The 22,625-nt window shown below is 37.0% G+C and overlaps 1 protein-coding gene across 2 annotated transcripts in view; it reads left to right on the top strand.

The window, feature by feature from the left end:
* LOC129778731 (diencephalon/mesencephalon homeobox protein 1) overlaps nucleotides 1-22,625 on the top strand; it is a 72,738-nt gene that overhangs the window by 36,255 nt on the left and 13,858 nt on the right. For both annotated transcript variants that reach the window (XM_055785811.1, XM_055785812.1), the window contains exons 3-4: nucleotides 10,119-10,210; nucleotides 10,284-10,385. In XM_055785811.1, the coding sequence (XP_055641786.1) occupies nucleotides 10,119-10,210; nucleotides 10,284-10,385 (194 nt within the window). The remainder of the gene's footprint in view (nucleotides 1-10,118; nucleotides 10,211-10,283; nucleotides 10,386-22,625) is intronic.

Raw genomic sequence — 22,625 nt, 5'->3', positions numbered from 1 at the left:
ACTATTCACATGTATAGGAAATGTACAAATTCTAAGTTTCGCGCAACGAAAACAAGCAACACACCCAAAGCCAAGCACTGATGGCTAGAAGCGACCTATAATCATTTGCACTCTTTCCTTTTTTCGCCTGCTTTGCCACGGCTCGGGTGATTGTGTTAATTGCAATGCCAGATGCACTTCATGTGAAATATTCGCCAGCGTTCCCAGCTCGAGGGGAATCATAAAACACAAAACGAGCAGAATAAGCGACCTTTGTTGTTTCGGGCACAGAAAGATTCTGAGAAATTTCAGGTTCAGGTTCAGGTTTTCAATTATAGAGACTTTAAACTCTGAATGTTCTCGTCTCTGAAAAAAATCCTCAGGAGATGCAATATACATACGCTAGTGACAGCTTACCTAATATGAAAGCGTGGAGTTTACTTCGCAAATATTCTCTTTTCGTTATCACCCTTCGTTGATTCTATTCTAGCGGCTGCATAAGTTGCCCGTTATTGAAACCCCTGTTCGAGAAAACATACAAATGGACAAAACAAATGTATGGGGAAATGGGAGTGCTTCCAATTTTCATCAATTTAAACCATATTCCCATAGTCTGAATATTGTAAGGTATAGCATATCAAACAAATCTTAGAAATTTTCCGATCGATTCGATTGGTATGCAATTCGTTAGAATCCGTTTGCAGCAAAAATAGTTATTTACGTTAACTTTACCTCATAAAAACGTGACCTGTTTTCTGATTTGGCACCCTTCATGTAAAACGTACACTCTGCCCAACTTCTGTAAGACCAGGTGATGATCTTGCTTTGTGCCATTATAAATAAACAATGCTCTAACTTATATTCTAATGTGTTTGTATTGGTGACTACCATACATTGCATGATTTTAATATGTGTGTGTGTGCAAGCGCTGAGCGTAAACCAAAGGTTTGTATTTTCCAAGTGTCAAGTTTCTATAAGACCAGTTACATTTTTCCGTTGTTTTCGTTGTTTTCATCAATAAATCTGGAAAATGCCGAAGGGAAAAGTGTTCACGGAGAGAAAAGAAAGACAAATCGATGCATTTCACCAAGAAAATGTGGGTATCAGAGAAATTTCTCATCGGATTGGACGATCCCATCAAGCAATGCTCAATTATTTGACGAATCCTCAAGGATACGGTAAGAAGGAGAGATAGCTCCACGTAAATCTAAGCTCTCTGACCAGAATAAGCGGGAAATAGCTAGACCAAATTCGAATACCTCAAAATCGCTTATGCAAATAAAGCAATATTTCAATTTAAATGTTACTCGGGTGATAATTCGTCAAGTTTTGGTAAAAAATCCTCATATAAAAAGGGGTTTGAAAGGGTTTTTTCCTCATCTTACACCATCTCACATCGGAAGACGTCTGAGTTTTGCCAAAGCTCACATGAACCGACAGTGGGACGTGGTATGTTGTGACAAAGAATGTTTCCAAAAGAATACATTTTGCTATATACCATAACAAAAAGTTCTTCAATGTATAGGTTATCTTCACTGACGAAAAAAAGTTCAATTTGGATGGTGCTCATGGTTTCAATGGGTACTGGCGTGATTTACGGAAGAAGGAGCAGAATTTTTCAACCAGGAATTTTGGTGGAGGCTTGTGCATAATTTGGGCGGGATTCTGTGCAACCGGAAGCTCAAGACAGCTTTCATATCATTCAAGGATTATATACATGTTCTGGAAACCTCTCTCCTACCGTGTATGCGTGGATATCGTCACAAAAAATTCACATTCCAGCAAAACAATGCTACTATTCATATCAGCAAGGAAACTAAGCAATGAATTAAGGACCAAAAACTTAATTTTTTGGACTGGCCGGCTCACTCTCCAGATTTAAATGCTGTTGAAAATTTTAGGGGGAACCTTGTACGCAGAATCTACACTGAGAGAAAACGGTACATCATGATTGAAGAGCTCAAGGTCGTAATTTCGGAAACATGGAAAAATATCGAGAAATTCGGTCAGGCACCATTATTTGGTAAATAGTATTCCAACACGAATTTTCCAGATTATTAGCCTAAATGGAAAGGTTGCCAATTATTGACATGTAAATCAGCCGATCCTTGTGAATTTTTCATTGATAATCCTTATGAATTTTGAAATGGTCTTATAGAAACTGGACAGCTGAAATTATCATTATCATAAACAAACAACTCTTTTGAACGAAATTGACGTTAAATATTCGTTAACAATTCAACAATGTATGAATGTATCTTGTTGAAATTCTAACTGTTTGTTTTGTAACGAAATAGAATCAGGTTGGTGTTATAGAAGTTGAACAGAGTGTAGTCCTACGTCAGAAAGTACCCATATCAGAAAATTAAGCTTCAAATAAGCTCAAGCGCAGGCAAACAAGAACATTCCAATAATTGATATGACCTCATTTTGCCTTCAAGACCACTTGTAATCGCTACGGCATGCTCTCCACAAGGTTTTTCAGTACTTCCCACGCGCGCTTCAGAGCTTCAATATATTTGTTTTTATTGGTGACACTGGTTTTGTCGACCCGTGGACGGCCTACTGGTTTTCAATAGGGTTAAGATCTGGGCTTTGTGGGGGTCGTTAAACAGGTTCGATGCGACACGACCGGAAGAATGACTTTGTTACCTTGACCGTGTGCTTCGGATCGTTAACCTATTTAAAATCGAGGTGCTTCTTATCTTGATGAGAGAGACCTCAAGATTATCACGCAGGTTGTTGCAGTACGACTCTGCCGTCATGATTCCGTCAATATTCACCAAGCTGCCCACCTCACCCCATGAAAAGCTCCCCAACACCATCGCGTTGCATCCCCTGTGCTTGACCATGCCTTTGACGTGACGCTCCTGCGGCTCTTTATCCGACTTGCGCCACACACGAACCCGCCTCTTCGATTGAAAAGTTCGAATTTGGATTTGTCTGTTCACAGCATCTTTTTCCAGTACTCCAGCGTGCTCCTGAGCGAATTTGAGCCGTTTGGCCTTGGCCGTTTCAAAGTCATCCTACTGCTGCACCCATGCGACGGATGCGACGGTCCGATGCGAAACCGAAAGCTGATACTCTTCCTGGATCTGCCGGATGGTAACTTTCGGATATTTACTCACTACCCGGATGAACTTCTTGTCTGTTCTGTTTTGGGTTTCCTCCTTCTGCCTGGGCGATTCACCACCGATCCAAACGTCTCTAGATTCTTAAGAATTTTTCCGACCGCTGCACAGTGGGGTCGTTCCGAAAAAAGACGGTCAAATATTTTGTCTCGTCTTCCTTCACATTTTAGAGGTTGGGTGTTCCCAGAGAACTTGCTCAAAATATTGATTCGGATAATTATACGTTATCGGTTAAACTCTTACTAATCTCTCTCTATATACATATATATATATATATATATATATATATATATATATATATATATATATATATATATATATATATATATATATATATATATATATATATATATATATATCTATATATATATCTATATATATATATATATATATAAATGTTGTGTTCGTTTGTGTACTCGTCAAAAACTCGAAAACTGGACACTATATACATTTCACTCCGAGGAATGTTGTTACGCCATAAAAAATTGAAAAAAATGGAGAAAAAAGATCTTTTATATGGCCATAGTACGTTTCTAAAATTAAGCCTCTCATGAAAATCGACCATTTCGTATTTAATATGCATTCTATGTGATGGAAACATCTTTTTTCCAAGTGTTTGACAAAATCGTGAACTGAAATTGTGTTTCGTAATGATTCAAAATTTATCGATTTCCCTCATCCATCTCTATCTTTATATATATAAAAATATTGTGTTCGTTTGTGTACGCGTCAAAAACTCGAAAAGTACGAAACCGATTGGGCTCAAAGCTGGACACTATATACATTTCACTCCGAAGAATGTTGTTACGGCATAAAACATTGAAAAACATTGAGAAAAATGATCTTTTATATGGCCATAGTACGTTTCTGAAATTAAGCTTCTCATGAAAATCGACCATGTCGTATTAAATATGCATTCTATGTGATGGAAACATCTTTTTTCCAAGTATTTGACAAAATCGTGAACTGAAATTGTGTTTCGGAGTGATTTAAAATTTATCGATTTCCCTTATCTGTTCTGTTCGTTTATATATGAGTCAAAAACTCGAAAAATAATAAAAAAAAAATTAAAAATTCAACTCAACCATGCAACCACAATGTGGCACAGCAAAGCATGACAGGGTACAGCTAGTTTACAATATAAATAAGAAAAACTAACTTTTTATACTTACAAGATTGTTAAGTTATGTCTTCAGTGAAATTGTAGAGCTATCAAGTTTCATGAAACTTTGCTGATGATACCTAATCTCTCTCTAAATATATAAAAAGCTCGTGTCACGATGTTCGTGATCAAACTCCTCCGAGACGGCTCGACCGATTTCAATGAAATTATGCGCAAAAGTTTGTTAGGCATGAGAATAGGTCAAAAAAAATGGCACTACGTCTACTTCATCGAACTTCCACTCACATATGCCCGAGTAACTTCAATTAGTCTAAAGCCTGACGCATCACCGGCGAGTAGCCTTATTGAATGAGCATAATGAATTATTGAAATTCATCAAATCACACATGCTTGGATTGCACACCAACACCAACTGGAGAGCATGTGAGTAGATCCAATGCACATGTTATTGAAAACGTTGTTGGAATCATGGAGGGCGACTGCACTGCAACGCGAGAAATTTTGGATATTGTGAAATTCTAAAATGAAACAACAATCTGGAGTCGGCGATGAGACACACACCGTTCATAAGACACTCTCCATCGTCTTCTTCAATGGCACTAACGTTCGCCGTCTCAACGTAGTATTACTTGCGTCATTTTTGTTGAGATTTTTAAGCCAAGCAACACGCCTTGAATGTATTCTGAGTTACAAGCTCTACAATATTTGTGACCAATGTGCAAATCAGAAGAAATTTCTTTGTCGAAAAATCCCGCAGCTGTTCTGAAAGAAAAAGACGGATATTACACAAGTTTTTAACAACAAGATCCTGCCATAGGAACTTCATTTACTATAAACACCATTACTCTTTTTGAATTAATGTTTATAAACATTATGAACAGAGGAGACGCGACAAGAGTGTCAACAATTTATGGTCGACATGTACGCGAAGGAGAGAGCGAACGACTGCGATTCCTACGACACAATCAACAGAAGCGGTGTAATAAGGAATACATTCTCTTGCGAGACACTATCGCGAGCAACGCCGACACAGCCTTTGCTATTGTCATATCAAAACGCAATTCATTTTCATGATATTAGAGCATGTATTCGTGAAAATGGTAATGGATTTTCAGGTGGAATAAGCACGCTTTTGAATCAAGAATCATATATTAAAATTACCTTCTATGTAAACCTCTTACTCTTTTACATTCTCTACATGTCGAGTAAAATCTTGAACAAAAATTGTGTCTGATAATGAATTCATAGGGGGTCTTCGTAGCCAGATTGGTTGCGTGTTCGCTCAGTAAGCGATCGATCGTGAGTTTCAAACTCAGGGCCCCCATTGACCATCTTTGTGTTGTTGAGCTTGAGCTTGAGCTTGGGTAGACTGTACAATTCGTAGTTGCTCTCCGTGATTGACCTGAACCAACCAAATTACACAAAGAACACACAGAATGACGCTTGGGACTAGCAAATCATTCTCGTTGTGCAATTTTCGGTGATTCGAGCTTTAAATGCTCAATAACGACGCCGGCCACGTCCTTACAGTCACCAGGGGAAGGGAAGGAATGTTAGTATGATATTCGCCGCCTCTATAGCGTGGTTCCCTAGCGTTTATCATGGAAGGGATAGTTGTTAGTAGGGAGAGGTAAGAATCAGGATTCACTGTGGTAAGTGATGTGATTATGTATAGGCGAACTATCGACCACTCGACGGAACAAAATTCTGAAAATCTTCTAAGTCATAACACGCAGCAGAAATTATCTTTAGGTATTCTAAAAAGGAAAACCTGTTAGTATGATTGGACTGGCTGTATATTTTGTTATTTCATCGTACGTACGAATCTAAATTCAATCGCGACGGCGAAGAGTCTCTTTGGGAAACCTGAAAAAGTAACCGAGAGAATTCCTATGAAACCAATAAGACGGGCGATATATTTCGTTATTCATTCCGCGTACTCTGTATCGAACTCTAATAACGATGGCGGGAGTTATGTTTCGGAAATCTGAGAAGCTAATCAAGAGAACTAAACGGATGAAGAACCTATAGTCTGAGTTTATAAACTCAATTTAGTGGCTGGAATTGAAAAATCAGGAACCAAAAACTAATATAAATGTATCTAATATAATCAACTAACCAATTGCTTGAAATGAAAACTAAAATCAGAGTCTTCTGACTCAAATTATGAAATTCTGAAATTATAAATTCCTAACATAATTAAACCATGAGCCTGATTACGAACGCCACCCCACGGTGAAAACGAGACGAAGTGTATTTACCCTTGCATACCAACCATCTCGTCCCCAACGAGAAGTGGAGCTCAGGCCCCCTATTATCCGCACAATACATCAGATAAACAACGATGGATTGAAACATCCCTAAACAAAAGAACAAAAACATACATTGAAAAGAAAAAATAACAGCGATGAACTCGAAAGATAGAAAAAAGAAAACTTGCACAAACACCAAGGACAAGTGAAGAGAGCAACTAAAACGCTGACACCATCTAATCAAATGAAAAAAATGCGCATCTGAAAATCCGCACCACTCTCAATCGTTCTAATAAAGTGCAAAAACATGTCGGTTCATGGTACAGGGTATGAAGAATACTTCCCGAAACTCGCGGCTTGCATGAGAAAGCCGTTGTCAAATCCTCCACTATTTTCAGAATCAGCATTCTACAGAAAGGAATTGAAGAACGATAATAAAAAGTGGGGCGATAATAAAAAAAAACTTTTCCGTCCATATGAAACATGTATTCTGGATATCACTATAATGATTGGGCGAATCCATTATAAAGGGAAAAAGGGGAATTCAAAACACAAAGATAGAGGTCTCACTGTACGCAGCAATTGTAGGCCAACCTCCCCACCAAAGGGACTTGCATCTTATACCGCATCCAAATCTTTAAGGAAAAAAAATGTTTGAAAGAAAGAAGAGAAGCACTTAGCTCACGATGTGGCATAACGCCTGCTGATTCTCCCGCGGTGATAAACGCACTACGACATATACACACACAAACACTTTGCACTAAAACTGATGGAGAGAAGACACGCGAACAAGTCTGAGCCGGTTCGATGAATTAGCATATTGACGAAAAAACGAAAAAAAAGAACTTTTAGTCTTTCTGAGCAAATACTTTTCGAAGATACTCCGACATTTGACACATTTTCACACGGTGGATGAAACCGAAACACGTTTGAACACGTTGCACGACGATGAAAAAAAAACAAACGCGGAGCGAACTAAAATGCGTCTGCTCCCGACGACTGCCCGATCGGAACACCCCATTGACCATCTTTGTGTTGTTACAGAATAACTAAGTCCACGCAACAATCATCAGCGATGGAGTCCGATCCACGGTCGAAATAAGATTGATGCATCCATACAACTGCTCTGCTCTGCAAGAAACATCGGGCTGCTGTTCTATTAATAATAACACAACAATAATCGTGTGAAAATTCGGAAACTTGTATTTCCATATGTTCTACAATTACATCGTGATAAGCGTTGTTATTCGATTTGATGTTTTCATTCTACAGTGGAACCTCGATTATCCGCGAGCTTATGCGAGTTCCTTAGTAATTCTATGAACCTTCCCGAAATTTGTCAGTTAGTGGTAGAGTCTTGCTCTTTTGTTTTGGTCACGGCTTTCACATTATCTGATCACTGATGTACACTGATGTACTGATGTATATTTTTTTGTGTTTGTACCTCATTTTTATCCCTTTATTGCATTATCCGCGATTTTTTTATACGCGTTGATCTAGTTTGACTATTTCGCGGATAATCGGAGTTCTGCTGAATTTGAAATTCATTTTAGCTCGAAAATGTTTATGGATTTTCGGGTGGATTAACACAATACAACGAGCGTGATCGGAATAAAACGCCGAAGTAAACAACTGCAACAGAAACAACCACTTAGAAAAAGTGTTGTAGGCTAGAAATATTAGGGCGCGGCAAAAACATCATGTGTAAATGCCTCATATTCCTATTGTAATGGGGACGAAGTCCTCATTTATCGAGGATAAGGAAGATGACGCGATACGAGTCCACCGCCGACCCGCCGTCAGAAGCGGCGGTGTCTCGCACACAAACCTGGGTTCTACTGATCTCCCGGTTAGTTTGAAACATAGGATATGATCCTTTAGCAACGACCGAGCTTTAGCGAGCGTCGGACGGCATACGGTTACCTGGGGCGTCATATTTACCGGTTAATTTTTGTTTTGAAATACAATACTGTGCCACAATATTTCTAGCCTACTACACTTTTTCTGAGTTGTTGTTTCTGTTGCAGTTGTTTTCTCCAGCGTTTTATTCCAGGAACCCTTTAAATTTGTTTTTTAACTTAAGTTCTACCTAAATCACATTATATCAACTCAACATGTTCCTTAAAGCTTTAGATGACATTACATAACTTTTACACTATTAGTTTTCAATGACCTCATTGCGATGTACAGTGGTTACAAAGCAAAAAATATGTCACTTTTACTTACTATATTATTCAATATGAATCAATATCGAACGTCATTTTTTTCGTCAGGGTTTTGAGTGTACAGCACACTACTTTTGGAACTCGGAATATTTCAGGAACATAATTTTTTATGCATTTTCCGCGGCACTTTTTACTCCATATTTTAATCTTTTTAGTTCATACTTCGTCCAATATTGATGTTTATTTACTATATATTAGTTTACTGTTCGATTTCTGTTTCTGCAGTATTGAGTTATTTTGCAGAAGTTTCACTGCAATTGATGAAAGAAATTGAATTTTCATCGATCATTGCTTTCACGAGCTGCTTATCAGAAAATCAATCTTACGAAAATATCCTGATTGCTGACGTCTCTGCAAATTTTAATTTATGGTTTAGAGCAAGTATGTTACCAATGTATTAATAAAAAAAATTAACAAATGTTAAACTTTTTAAGGATCGATTTTCACGGAACATTTTTGAATCTTTATTTCTTTGCTCTTGATGTGACAACCTTTACAGGCGACCGATCGGCAGCATTGCTGTATCAATGATATCTGCTCCGTGATGACGACATGCAATACCACTCGTAATGACTCACGTAATATTTCACAATCTCATAGTACAACTCTTTGAAGCTCTTTTGCCACTTTCGAAAATTGTCGATTGTGGCAAACAAAATAGTGTTTTTAAAAAATTTCAAACCTAACTTTATCTGTCAAAAAGTGTCAATATTTGACCTCCGATCAATCAGTATACGGCTACCTTAAGTTAGGTTCAGTAAATAGGGCTGCGGATCGTTACAGTAACCATCTAGCGGTATCGACGTCACGAAGAAGCATTACGGGGAAAAAGCTAAAGTGTGTTCAATTTTTTTATTAATACATTGGTAACATACATCAAAAACTTCAAATTTCAATTTGCAGAGACGTCAGCAACCAGGATATTTTCGTAAGATTGTTTATGACACCCGATCTTCTGATATGCAGCTAGCGAAAGAAAAAATTGAAGAAATTCCAATTTCTTTTGTAGATTGCAGTGAAACTTTTGCAAAATGACTCAAATTTGAGCTCTGATAGCAAACTAGAAACAGAAATCGAACAGTAAATTCATATATTGTGAATAAACATCAATATTGGATGAAGTATGAAGTAAAAAGATTCAAATTCCCGAAAGAATTATAGAATACAGTTTTTTTTCTATTTTTTTCTATACGAAATACTCTTATTTTTCTTTGTGCAACATGAATCAAACTTAGAAAGAACATAATAAATAAGATGCTAAGAAAGATTACGAATTAGTATGCACTTTATTTTGCCAAACGAAACAGCATTTTTAAAACTCTTTATACAAGTTTAATGTAATAACGTTCATATTTTATCATCGAATCAAATTCGTATTATAAGTAAGCTGCATTTCCATTTGTTTCAGACACCAGCTATTCATACCATCCCGCTATCCACGACGAAAGTTTCGTCCGAAGGAAACAGCGACGAAACAGGACAACCTTCACACTGCAACAGGTAAGACCAAAACCGAAATTCATATAAATTTGAACAATGACTTCACTAATCCCGCTTCACCGCATCGAAACAGTTGGAAGAGCTGGAGACTGCCTTCGCCCAAACCCATTATCCAGACGTATTCACCAGAGAGGACCTAGCGATGAAAATCAACCTTACCGAGGCCAGAGTTCAGGTGAGTCACCGAATTGCATCCCAGCATCCCTAACTCGGTAATAGGGACAATTCTCTTGTGGGTGAAAAAATCCTCCACACCGAGACCGCACTAAATCTATTTCCACATGGGGCGGGCCAGCCCCGAAGGCATGCAAACTCACATATGCCATCAGCTCCCGTATTCAGACGGACGAGACTTCCGGTAGCAGTGAAAAACTGCCAACAAGAATTTGGCATGCGAGGGAGAAAAAAGTGAAGAACTTCCACCGAATGGTCGAAGACAGAGACAGAGAGAAAAATTTAATAACGTCCAAATCCTCTAATCCGATAATGTGCTGATGACAAGGTTATGCAAGTTTGAACGCTATCGGGGTTAGATTAGGGTCTTTCGCTCGTTCGCCGCTTCGTCGATAAGTTGTACGGTCCTCCTGTGTGGAGGTGGAAGCTGACCAGCATCGGACAAGTGAATTACAAGCCATGGGTTGGCGAACCGAATCGATGCTGGTCACTGCATTAGAGAGGAATCAACTTTTTTACCCAAGCTGCTTTTCGTAAAATTTTGTCATCGCCCCCGCCGATGGCGTTGTTGATATAGATTATCTATGATAGGAAAAATATGCTCGAAGGGAACGCGTGTTTTTGTATGTCAATCAAATTATTTATTGAAAATTTTGTTTATGCAAAAGGAGGTGATTTATCAGTTTGTTGTGAATGCAAACACAACCTTCTGTAATGAGTCCGGGGAAAGCTGATTACAACCACCTTTTTATGGTTCATCCCATGACTGTCATGTTTGAGACGTGTGAAAATACCTCATTATCACAGCTTTACCCAGAGAAATAGCTGAAGAATTCATAAGAGGAAACACACGAATCAACACTCGAGCACACAGAAAAAAATGACGCAAGTGCAATCATCTCTGCCAAACTGTGAGCTGATGACGATTCCACTGGGGGAAGAAACATGGAACGACTCAAAGCATCCCCACATACGGTCTGAGCACATCACGTGAACATACCAATTTTCCTGGCCGGGCACGTTTATCATCTCCGGTATGCAGACACCCGCGAAGAGCACTTAGGGCATAATTCTTTAATCTCATTCGCTGAATTTTTTTTCCTTCATTCCTCTCCGTCTTCTCCCATTTATGAAATTATGATTATTTACGCTGGAAATTGTATTTAATTTTTCAACCCACCGTAAGTGACGCGAGCAGGAAAGTAAGGATGCTGCCAGCAGCAGAAGACACATCCGAATTCCACACAGATCCATAAAACATGAAGCGAAATTATGAAAAAACTCTACCGCTCGGCTTCGAGACAGTTTCAAGCCATCTCCGCGAGGTCTCGAGCCCCCTCTTGCGCCCCTGCTGCGTTTAAAATATTAATAGCTATTTTCACCCTCGTAGCTCGGTGGAAACCGAGACATTTGTATCGTCAAAAACCGCTTCACGAGGAACCTGCTCGACAACACGTGTTCCACGTGGTAGGATTAAGAACTCGCAGTGGCTGACAATTCCCTGGACAGTTCCCATTTACGGTGGTGTCAAGTTACAAATTGCGATTGCATTTATGGCACCCGGGCTAGGAATTAGTTCCATTAGATGGGAGGGAAAGTCGGTCGAAGTGGCTTCTGTTTTGTAGGCCAGTGGGAAAGTGATTCGAATGTGGCAGTACTTCAAAATTGAATTATCGATGCTGTCTTGGGTGTGTGTTACGCAGCAAACGATCTATCCAAGGGTTGTTACTATTTAAAGAGCTGTGCGTATCTCCTTCAATGAAATTTAGACCACGGGCAAGTGTAATTAAATTTGAGGGTATCGATTACAGCTGAAATCTATTACAACATAGTTGTGAACCAAGAGCTACAGAGGCGAATTGAAACGAAATGGAAAACCGTTATTGTTGGAATGTTGTTGTTTACTACACGAAACAGTTAACCCTACACCACAGTAGTGGAACTCCATACAATTCACTGACTAAAAAATGTCCAGATTTTCAATCCTTATTTACATGAAGAATACATTTTTTTCAGGCATACTTGATTTTAGAGCGTATCGATTTCTAGCTGTCTTGACGCAAGATCTTTAATGAAGAATGATAAGATGGGAAGGTATATATAAACATGTTCATAATTACATAAGTTTAATCAAATATTAATAATGCTCTTATATTAACTATTCAGTGCAATTTTATCCAAATTTCAAGGAAATTAAAAAAGGAATGTGTTTGTTCGATATTTTTTCTGATATGATTATTAAAAATCCATGATTACCTTTGCTTTATCATTTACCCCCATTATTTGTCAATTTTTCCTGCTTTTCGTTCTCTGACCTATCATTTTGACAGTTCAATTTGAAAGGTTTAAAATTTCGAAAAAATTGTGACAAGATATAAATTTGTTTCTAAAGAACCGATTGTGGAAAATGAAGTGGCAAATTTTCTTAGCTTTATAACTAAAGTTCTTCTGTAGTCTTAAATTTCTGAGTTTGTTGAATGACAGATTGAAGTTGATTCATAGAAGAATAAGATTTCATTTGATATGTCGATTTCTAAAATCGGCTCAATGGTTGAAAAGTTATGAATTTTTGGAAGAAATCATGAGTTTTATGTGCTATCTTAATTCTTAACTTTCAAACCATTGAGCTTATTTCAAGGATAGACATATCAAATGGACTCTTATCATTCTCTGAATCCGCAAACATAGCAGTAATTTGAAAACCTAATTTAAAACCACAAAAAGTGTCTTCGATTGTAGGATATGCAATGATAGAAAAATATTATATGATAAAATTTAATTAATAAAATCGTGACCATTCTATTATGGATTCCTCGAGTCGAGAAAGACGCACCACGTCTTTGGGGTACAGACTAGGGAGCGTTGCTGATTAATGGTCAGCTGCATCCCAATAGGAAGTAGCCCGTGTCGGGCACACGTATAGAGCATCGAAGACTGCAACATACCAATTATGAGAACACTTGTAATACTAACCTCGAGCCAACCGCGAGTAATCGGTTACATATTACTAACATAGTTGTAAGACAAAAATTGTCAAAATATTGGACTCCCGGCCCCGTCAGGCTAACGCCACATGTGCCTTAATAAAAAATATATTTTGGGAAAAAAAAAATTTAATTATATATAAAAAATATTACACTTGCAATGGTTATATCCAAAAAAAAATTAGAAAAAATATAAATATACATACAGTACACATTCGCTTATTGGCATTTTGTTTGGTAGGAGACTTAATTGGCGGTTCGCTAGTTTGAGTGGAGTACGCACCAATCATAAAAGCAATCATCCTTCATAATTGTATGTCAGTTTTACTCTGTTGTTTCAATGTCATTTTTATTGAAGGGTCTTTGAATGTTAAACTCAAAAAATAAAAGCACAATATAAAATGTTTTAGTTTTGCAGTTTGGTGCAGTTTGGGTGGTACGAAAAATCTTATTTTTTTTCCAATTTTCCCAAAAATGACTTTTTTTTCAAAAATTCATGTCATTTCGACCACTGAACAGATTTAGATGATCGACATATCAAATTGAAGCCAATGAACCATTTTTTTTTTCAAAATATATTATTGAATATTGAGCCCAAAAAATTGATTTTTTTTTCGTTATAATGGATTGTAGTCGTTTTCATTGTTTTCATGGCTTTAGACTACAGGGCGCTATATTTTTCATATTTTTCTGGCAAGCTAAGGTTTCTTCACATAATATATCCGAAAATCAGAGAATGTTAATTTTAGTTTTTTTTAGTTATTATTTTGCGAATTTAACATGTTTTAAATCTTCGTTCAATATTCCTATGTGACTAGACTAGACCTATGCGACTAGACTCCAATCTTCCCGCAAGTGTGATATTTTTTAAAGAAGGTTAGCATGTTGGCTTCAATTTAATATGTTGATCATATAAATCGGTTGAGTAGTTCACATGTTATGATTTTTTCGCAAAAAGTCATTTTTGGATAAAAAAAGAAAAATGATTTGTCGGGCCACCAGTTAGCTTTGTAAAATCATATCTCAAAAACGAAAAAAGCCTTTCTGATATCTAAATATGTAAGGTAAAAAATCCTCAGCTTTAAAGAAAAAAATATAAAAATATATAGTTCCCTCTAGTCAAAGCCATGAAAGCAATAAAAAACGACTTCAATCAATAATTACGAAAATAAAATCCATTTTTTTTTGCAAATTCAATATTTTTTTAATAAAAGACTTCTTTTCTTTCCCATTTTTGTGATTAAATGAATCTTTTTCGACAAACCTGAAATACTACTAGATACCAATTATTATGTTTTCATTGTCAACATATGTGTGAACACAAAAAAAAATATATTGGTATCAATTTCGCCGGCAACTAAGAAACAGAGGATATTTCGAGAAATAAAAATGGATTTTTAAGGAGTGTGTTCGAAATTTAAATAATGAGATTTGTTCAGAAATCATTTTTTTATGTTGTATTTTAAGCGTACATACATTGTTCAGTCGTATAATTATCATTCAATCATTCAATTTATTTCGATGAAAATGCTTTAAAATATTTTTTTTACAACTGATGCTCTTACCACGTTTCGGTTTTTTTTTCAACGTCCAGTTTCTATGGTGAACCTTTATTCATTAATTACGACACATTTGTCATCATTGGTGGAATTCGTTGTTATGAATAGCACAGCAAGTTAATATTACAATACAGATGTGTTTATTTTGATAATGCAAATATTAACGAGATTATACATAAACCGATAAAAATGCGTTATAATATTTGCCCACAGCTGTTACAGCGTATATATCTCTATATATATAAAAATGTTCTGTTCGTTTGTGTACGCGTCAAAAACTCGAAAAGTAAGGAACCGATTGAGCTCAAAGTTGTACACAATATACAATCCACTTCAAGGAGTATTGTTACGGCATAAAAAATTGGAAAATTGGAAGAAAAATGATTTTATATATGACCAGAGTGCGTTTCTGAAATTGAGCTTCTAATGAAAATCGACTGTTATGAATATGTGTCCTATGTGATGGAAACATCTTTTTTCCACGTGTTTGACAAAATCATGAACTGAAATTGTGTTTTGAAGTGATTTAAAATTTATCGATTTCCCTCATCTATCTCTATATATATAAATTTTCTGTTCGTTTGTGTGTGCGTTAAAAACTCGAAAAGTACGGATCCGATTGAGCTCAAACTATGATACAATACACAAAACAACCAAACACATCTAGGATTGTTGAAAATGAAAAATTCAACTCAACCATGCCACCACAATGTGCCACAGCAAAGCGTGGCAAGGTATATATATATATATAAGATATATATATATATATATATATATATATATATATATATATATATATATATATATATATATATATATATATATATATATATATATATATATATATATATATATATATATATATATATATATATATATATATATATATATATATATATATATATATATATTATTCAATGTTCAGTTCGTAACTTCTATCCCATTCGCCGTGTTTACCATGATTATGCTAACATGAATAACATCATACGAATCTCCCACCTTATATATGATGTCTCCCACCGCTTTAGAGACATCTTAATATTCTGTGAAATTTTTAGAGCGTAAACCATCTGTCAATTGTTTACATTTTCTTACCACAAATCGTTGCCACAGAGTTGAACAAGCATTTCCCTAAAATTCATAGAAAGTTTGTTTGAAACCAGCAGATTTCAAAAATTATAAGCAAACTTATTAAATTATCACTTAGTGGCTTAAGTGGCACATACCACGTATCAACACTTTCAAATATCTGTTTGCTCAACTGGCACTGGTAAACGGCATATTTTTGAACTTACCGTTCAAAACGAAATGAATGTGAGCTATGCGGTGTAAGAATTCCAACCGATTGTATTACATCAAGAAGGTGTATTTTAATGCCATTGAGAAAGAAATTGCTTTCTATATGTGTCAGTATAGATAATCAATATTTGTTTGCATTACATTGAAGCCTCTTCGATATTCAAAGCCTTCATAGCTTATTTATCAACATACAAAATATATACAACTATTTAATACTGACTTCTACAGTTCTTAACTAGAATACCAAGAGTCTAGAGCATTTACCTTTAAACAAATGTTTACGCATATATAAAATATGTGAGAACGAATCCGTATAGACTCATTAACCGTTTATAAAGCCGTGGAAATTAGGCGAGGAATCGACTAAAAAATTCAGAGAACATAATCCTTATATGAGGAAGAACAAATACTTAACTTTGATAAAAAATAAACTATTGAAAGAGTTGAAGAAATCGGTGGCAATATAGTTGCCACTGCCCGTGAACCCCAAAAACAGTGTCACTGCCTTGTAAGCTCACTTTATTGCGTATTTAGTTATGCAAAAATCAAAACGTTTCTAGTACAGCGGAAAAAAAATTATATACACTTACAAAAAAATTAAAATTTGTGTTTTTCATCAAATACACCATTTATTTTATTGGAAAAAACAGCATGATCCCAATAGATCCTCAGTTTACAATGCAAAACTTATCAACTTATTGCATTTCCAACGAATTTAAACAGAATTTCATGCCGGCGCTCTAAAATCCTGTTTTCTTTACATAAAAATGGCTCCCAAATCAATATCGTACATTTTTAGCAGCCCAAAAAAAAATGGTACGTAAAATATTGAAATAATATTCCAAGTGCGGCGAATAAAATATTTTACGTGGGTGGCAATATAATTGTCACGGCCTTATGAAGGGTTAATGAACGTTCCACAGAAGTGGCTTCGACCCGACATCTGTGCTTCAGAGATGTCTCGGACATCTGAATCTCGACCGGAACAAATCGCGAAGGAAAAAGCTTAATGTCACAAAATTTTACTAGAAATATTCTTACGTAGAAAAACATCATGGGTATAAATGCCACACGAAAAAAAACACAATTTTTATTATAAATTAATTTATTTATACTAAAATTTTTTCTGAGGCGAAGTCCCCATCTAACGAGAATAAGGAACGGTGGCGGTCACAATCCATCGAGGTGACGCAATCAGAGTCGGTCGCCCTCCCGCCGTCGGAATCAGCGGCCTCTCGCAAGCAAACCTGTGTTCCACTGATTGTCCGGTTAGTTTAAAACATAGGAGATGATCCTTTAGTAAAATCTGACTGAGCTTTACCGAGCGTCGGGCGGCATGCGTTTGCCTGGTGCATTATGGTTGCCCGGTTGATTTTTGTTTCGAAATATATCATTCATTGCAATTTAATTGTACCTATCGAACTATTGTACCATGATCTAAAAAAAATCCACATTTATAGATATTTTGATTTGTACAATTAGCCTTTTTTGGAAATGTTGGGTTGATAAAAACATTGCGCTTTTCCGTGTTACATTTGGTCGTTGTTAAGTCAGAGGGGACCAAGTGGCAAAATTTTTCGAGTTGTTAATTGCATTATGTTAAGAATCTCGTAAGCTACATACCACATTTATCAGTTCTGGAAAAATTACGCGTGTATCAGGAAAGACGTATCAAAATTGAAAACCCCTATAGCACCAAACTTCATGCTCGTTTTCCTCGAAATAATAAAAATGTCACATGGTCCGGGTTTGACTTAACACCGACCTTTTATACCCATGATGTATTTTCCGTATGAAAATATTTCTAGTAGGTGAACTTACCAACGAACTCTCGAAAGGCGGATGACTACTTGTTGCTGTTAAAACAAAATTCAATTGCAACTCGATCTCACTAATAGAACACAGTTAGCTTGAGCAAGTTATTGTTCGAATCAGGCTAGCAACCAGCACACTATATATCTGTTGCGTAGACTAACGACCAGATTCATGCACTGATACATAGTCCATGTTGCAGCGATCCGCGGCATTTTTGATCATGTCGATGGCACTGATTTTGTTATGATGCTGGATGACTGCAATCTCACATACCTGAGATGGCAGTTCGAAGAAGGCTAGAACTTGGATACACGCCTATCAACGCATCTTTGAAACCAGAATTGACACTCATCGAATCATTGCTTGTTAACGAACTAACACAGATTAATCGCTTCATAAACTCAAATCAGCTGCTACCAGATTTAGCCTCTGTCAATGCACCAGACGACATGGATACAATTAACCTTCTCTGCTAGAGTAAGCTGGGGCAAGTTGGACCCCAAAGCAAATCGTCAAATATTTTCAAACCAATACGGTCTGAATGAAAAAAAAAGTCACATTGTACACTGAGCTACACTCGTTTTCGCTCAATCAATAATGTTTAGTCATTATATTGAGCTTCAAACTACCAAATATATAATAAAATAAAATAAAATAATTTTTGGACATTAAAATTTGATGTGGGGTGATTTGGTCATGTGTATGTTTCATCGAAAAAAAACGAACTTATGTTTATGTGAAGTACTTCAAGATAATATTTCAATCAGCAACAGTGTTCTGGGATCGATTCCAGGTGTCTTGACCAGAATCCAGACCAGAAGAATTGTATTGGGATCATACAATATTTTTTTCAGCATATAGCATACCCTAGATCAGGGCTTCTCAAACTATTTTGGGCCCCTTTTCCAGAATGAAGTCATACCTCGACCCCCTAGAGCTGAATATCCTATCTTCAGTTCCTTTTCTTACTAAATAATTATCAATTTAGAAACATTGTAGTTAGTTCAATGAATAAACTTGACAGGATTTTCTCAACAAATTCAACAGAATAAATAGACGTGAAATTCAGTAAATATCAAGTGTAACCAATAATTATTAATATATATTACTCACAAACTATAAAAACATTCAAATTGCAAACCAATCTATCCGCAACTATCAAAATATCAAAGTACGGTTCAATTTTGGTTAGTTAAAACCTTAAATCTTCGCATTCGTGGATTTTCAAATGGTTTCTTCGGTTTTGGGTTGCTTTTTAACCACGCTTTAACCACGAGAAAGGGACAAGGTATGATGTTGAAAAAATGAGAAGATATTTTTCAGCAATGTACTACTGAATTCTGTCTGTATATTTCGTAGTTGTAACTTTAAGCTGTAAAACCATGTTGACGACCAACCATAGATGGTGCACCATCAGTCACAATGTTCTTCCATGGAACAGCTTTGTCGGTAAAAAAAACCGTTCCATGGCCTGAAAGATCGATTCTCCTCTGGTATCAGTCTTCATATATGTAGCAAGAATCATTTCTTGGCACATATTCTCATCTTTAATGAATCGAACATACCCTAACAACAGAACTTCATTGCTGGGTAATGTAGACTCGTCCGGCTCGAGAGAGAATCTGTTGGTCTATAATAAATTAAATAACATTTTTTCCTCTTCGCGACCCGTCTCAACTTAACTGAAATATTTTCTTTGAATTTGAATTCGATGATGGCTTCCTTTATATTAAATGTGTATGTGTTTGAAATACAGAGAATACGTGCCTGAAGGACTTGTATGCCCAAACATTATCTTGCACGCATCGGTTCAGGTTTTTTTACTTGCCGAATTTTTCATCTTGTACTTTTTGTACTTTTTTCTTTTCATCTTGCGCACGCTCATCGTCTTGTTGAGTTCCTAAAATGTACAGCAATAATATTTTCTACTGAAATATTAGTCATTCTTATAACAGGGTGGTTCACACTACTTATGCAGCGTCTTGAGAGTTTCAAATAAGAACTTGTACTATTTAACACTAGGTAAGCGGACGTTTCTTATAAAGGGTGTGTCACATCAAATTGCATCACGGAAAAAACGCTGTAGAAATTCGCCCAGTAGACCGATCCTTTTGAAAATTTTAGACAGTAAAATAAAAACTATTATACAACTTTTGGCATTTTCTTTTTATTCATACTTCGAGCCCAAGCCCGTATGCTCGCACCTTCCTCTTTACCCCGTCCATAAGGTTCTGTACAACGTCAGGTTGTAGTTTTTTTTGAACAGAAATCCATTTTCACTTGAAGACCGCCTCCGATTTGACAACTTTTGGGTTCTTCCGGAGGGCCTGCTTCATAATCGCCCAATATTTCTCTATTGGGCGAAGCTCCGGCGCGTTGGGCGGGTTCATTTCCTTTGGCACGAAGGTGACCCCGTTGGCTTCGTACCACTCCAACACGTCCTTTGAATAGTGGCACGAAGCGAGATCCGGCCAGAAGATGGTCGGGCCCTCGTGCTGCTTCAATAGTGGTAGTAAGCGCTTCTGTAGGCACTCCTTAAGGTAAACCTGCCCGTTTACCGTGCCGGTCATCACGAAGGGGGCGCTCCGTTTTCCGCAAGAGCAGATCGCTTGCCACACCATGTACTTTTTGGCAAACTTGGATAGTTTCTGCTTGCGAATCTCCTCCGGAACGCTGAATTTGTCCTCTGCGGAGAAGAACAACAGGCCCGGCAGCTGACGAAAGTCCGCTTTGACGTAGGTTTCGTCGTCCATTACCAGGCAATGCGGCTTCGTCAGCATTTCGGTGTACAGCTTCCGGGCTCGCGTCTTCCCCACCATGTTTTGCCTTTCGTTGCGGTTAGAAGCCTTCTGAACCTTGTATGTACGCAGGCCCTCCCGCTGCTTGGTCCGCTGGACGAATGAACTTGACAAATTCAGCTTATTGGCGACATCCCGGACCGAACTTCTCGGATCACGTCTAAGCTGCTTAACTACGCGCTTGTGATCTTTTTCACTGACGGAGCATCCATTTTGGCCGTTCTTCACCTTCCGGTCGATGGTTAGGTTCTCGAAGTATCGTTTTAGTACTCTGCTGACCGTGGATTGGACGATTCCCAGCATCTTACCGATGTCCCGATGTGACAACTCCGGATTCTCGAAATGAGTGCGCAGGATTAATTCACGACGCTCTTTTTCGTTCGACGACATTTTTCCAAATTTACGAAAAATTGACAGTGAAGCATGGCCAACGTGATCTATACACTCTTATCTGATTATAAGCGAAAGCTGAAGATGTAATTCCTAAAAATTAAATTTCTACAGCGTTTTTTCGGTGATGCAATTTGATGTGACACGCCCTTTATATCTATCTTAATTTGACACGTGGACGAATACATACAACCAGTGTTGCCACATTTTTATCTGTACTAGAGGGGTTAAAAATCATTCTCATCTGTTATTTTTTCCAAAAAATCTGTACCATCGAAAATATTCGTTGTAGAGAAAAAACTAATTTATTAGCATGAAAAAAATACTCATTTATTTACTACAAATATGACATTTACATTTGCAAGTAATTTGTGTGATTGACGATGCTTATGCATAGTTTTTCAGAATCTAGATTTCATACCACGATGGCTATTCAAATCTTTTGATCTCAAAATAGCATTCATCGTATAGTTGCTGAGCCAATTTCGAAACTTATTTTTGTTCTGATTATATTCAGAAAAAAATCTCTCGACAGTTGCCGAGGAGTGAGGCATAGTGAGAACATTACAAACAAGGCATCCAATTTTTGTCCACCAATCCTGCACGTGGTCGTTTTCTAAAACTAAAATTTACTTTCGTAGTTATTTTGTCTTTGGTGTACCGAATTAATTCCCCAGACCTCCAGGAAACGCTTCTAACACAACTTCAATGCTCGTCAAATTGAAAAGGTTTCTGAGATTTAGCGTTGCCGCAGCCTTGAGCGTCCGATCATCAAAATCGAATCTTTTTCTCATTTGCTTGATCGGCTCCACGGAAAAACTGTGACAAATATCCTTAACCTTCCTATACTCGCGCATTGGTCTGACAGACCGATAATCAATAAGGTGGCGGAATAAAATGACTATTAAAACTGAATGGAGTTAAAGAAAAACAATATTTTCTGAAGATCTTTCGTTCTATTATATCCTTTTCTTCAAATAAATACCAATTACGCCTAAACAATAGTAATATTACAGAGACACTCACAGTCTGTGAGTATATACGATAGGATTTTGCGCGCAAGTACAGAAGCCAAACCAATCTTTCTCGGCTGAACGAGTTTTGAGGTTGAACGGATGAGTAAGATATACAATTAATTTATTTTTTGGGAGCTCGAAAAAACTTCCGAAACTCTCTATACTAGAATAGCCCTTTAAGGTGGACCCTAGTCAGGTGGTTATAAAAATCAAATTTTTGTTCTTGCATTTTGCATTTTTTTGAAACTTCTGCCCTCAGAAATGTTGTCCTAAAAGGACTTTTAGATATTCGATTTCGTTGGAAAGTTACAGCCAAAAGTATGAGGTCACCTCAAAACGCATTTAAACATACGTACAGCAATACTATAGATGTACGAATG

This window comes from Toxorhynchites rutilus, chromosome 3 (genome assembly GCF_029784135.1).
Source record: "Toxorhynchites rutilus septentrionalis strain SRP chromosome 3, ASM2978413v1, whole genome shotgun sequence".
Classification (NCBI taxonomy): domain Eukaryota; kingdom Metazoa; phylum Arthropoda; class Insecta; order Diptera; family Culicidae; genus Toxorhynchites; species Toxorhynchites rutilus.
The sequence above is the reverse complement of the archived record's forward strand: the minus strand, read 5'-3'. Positions and strand labels throughout refer to the sequence as shown.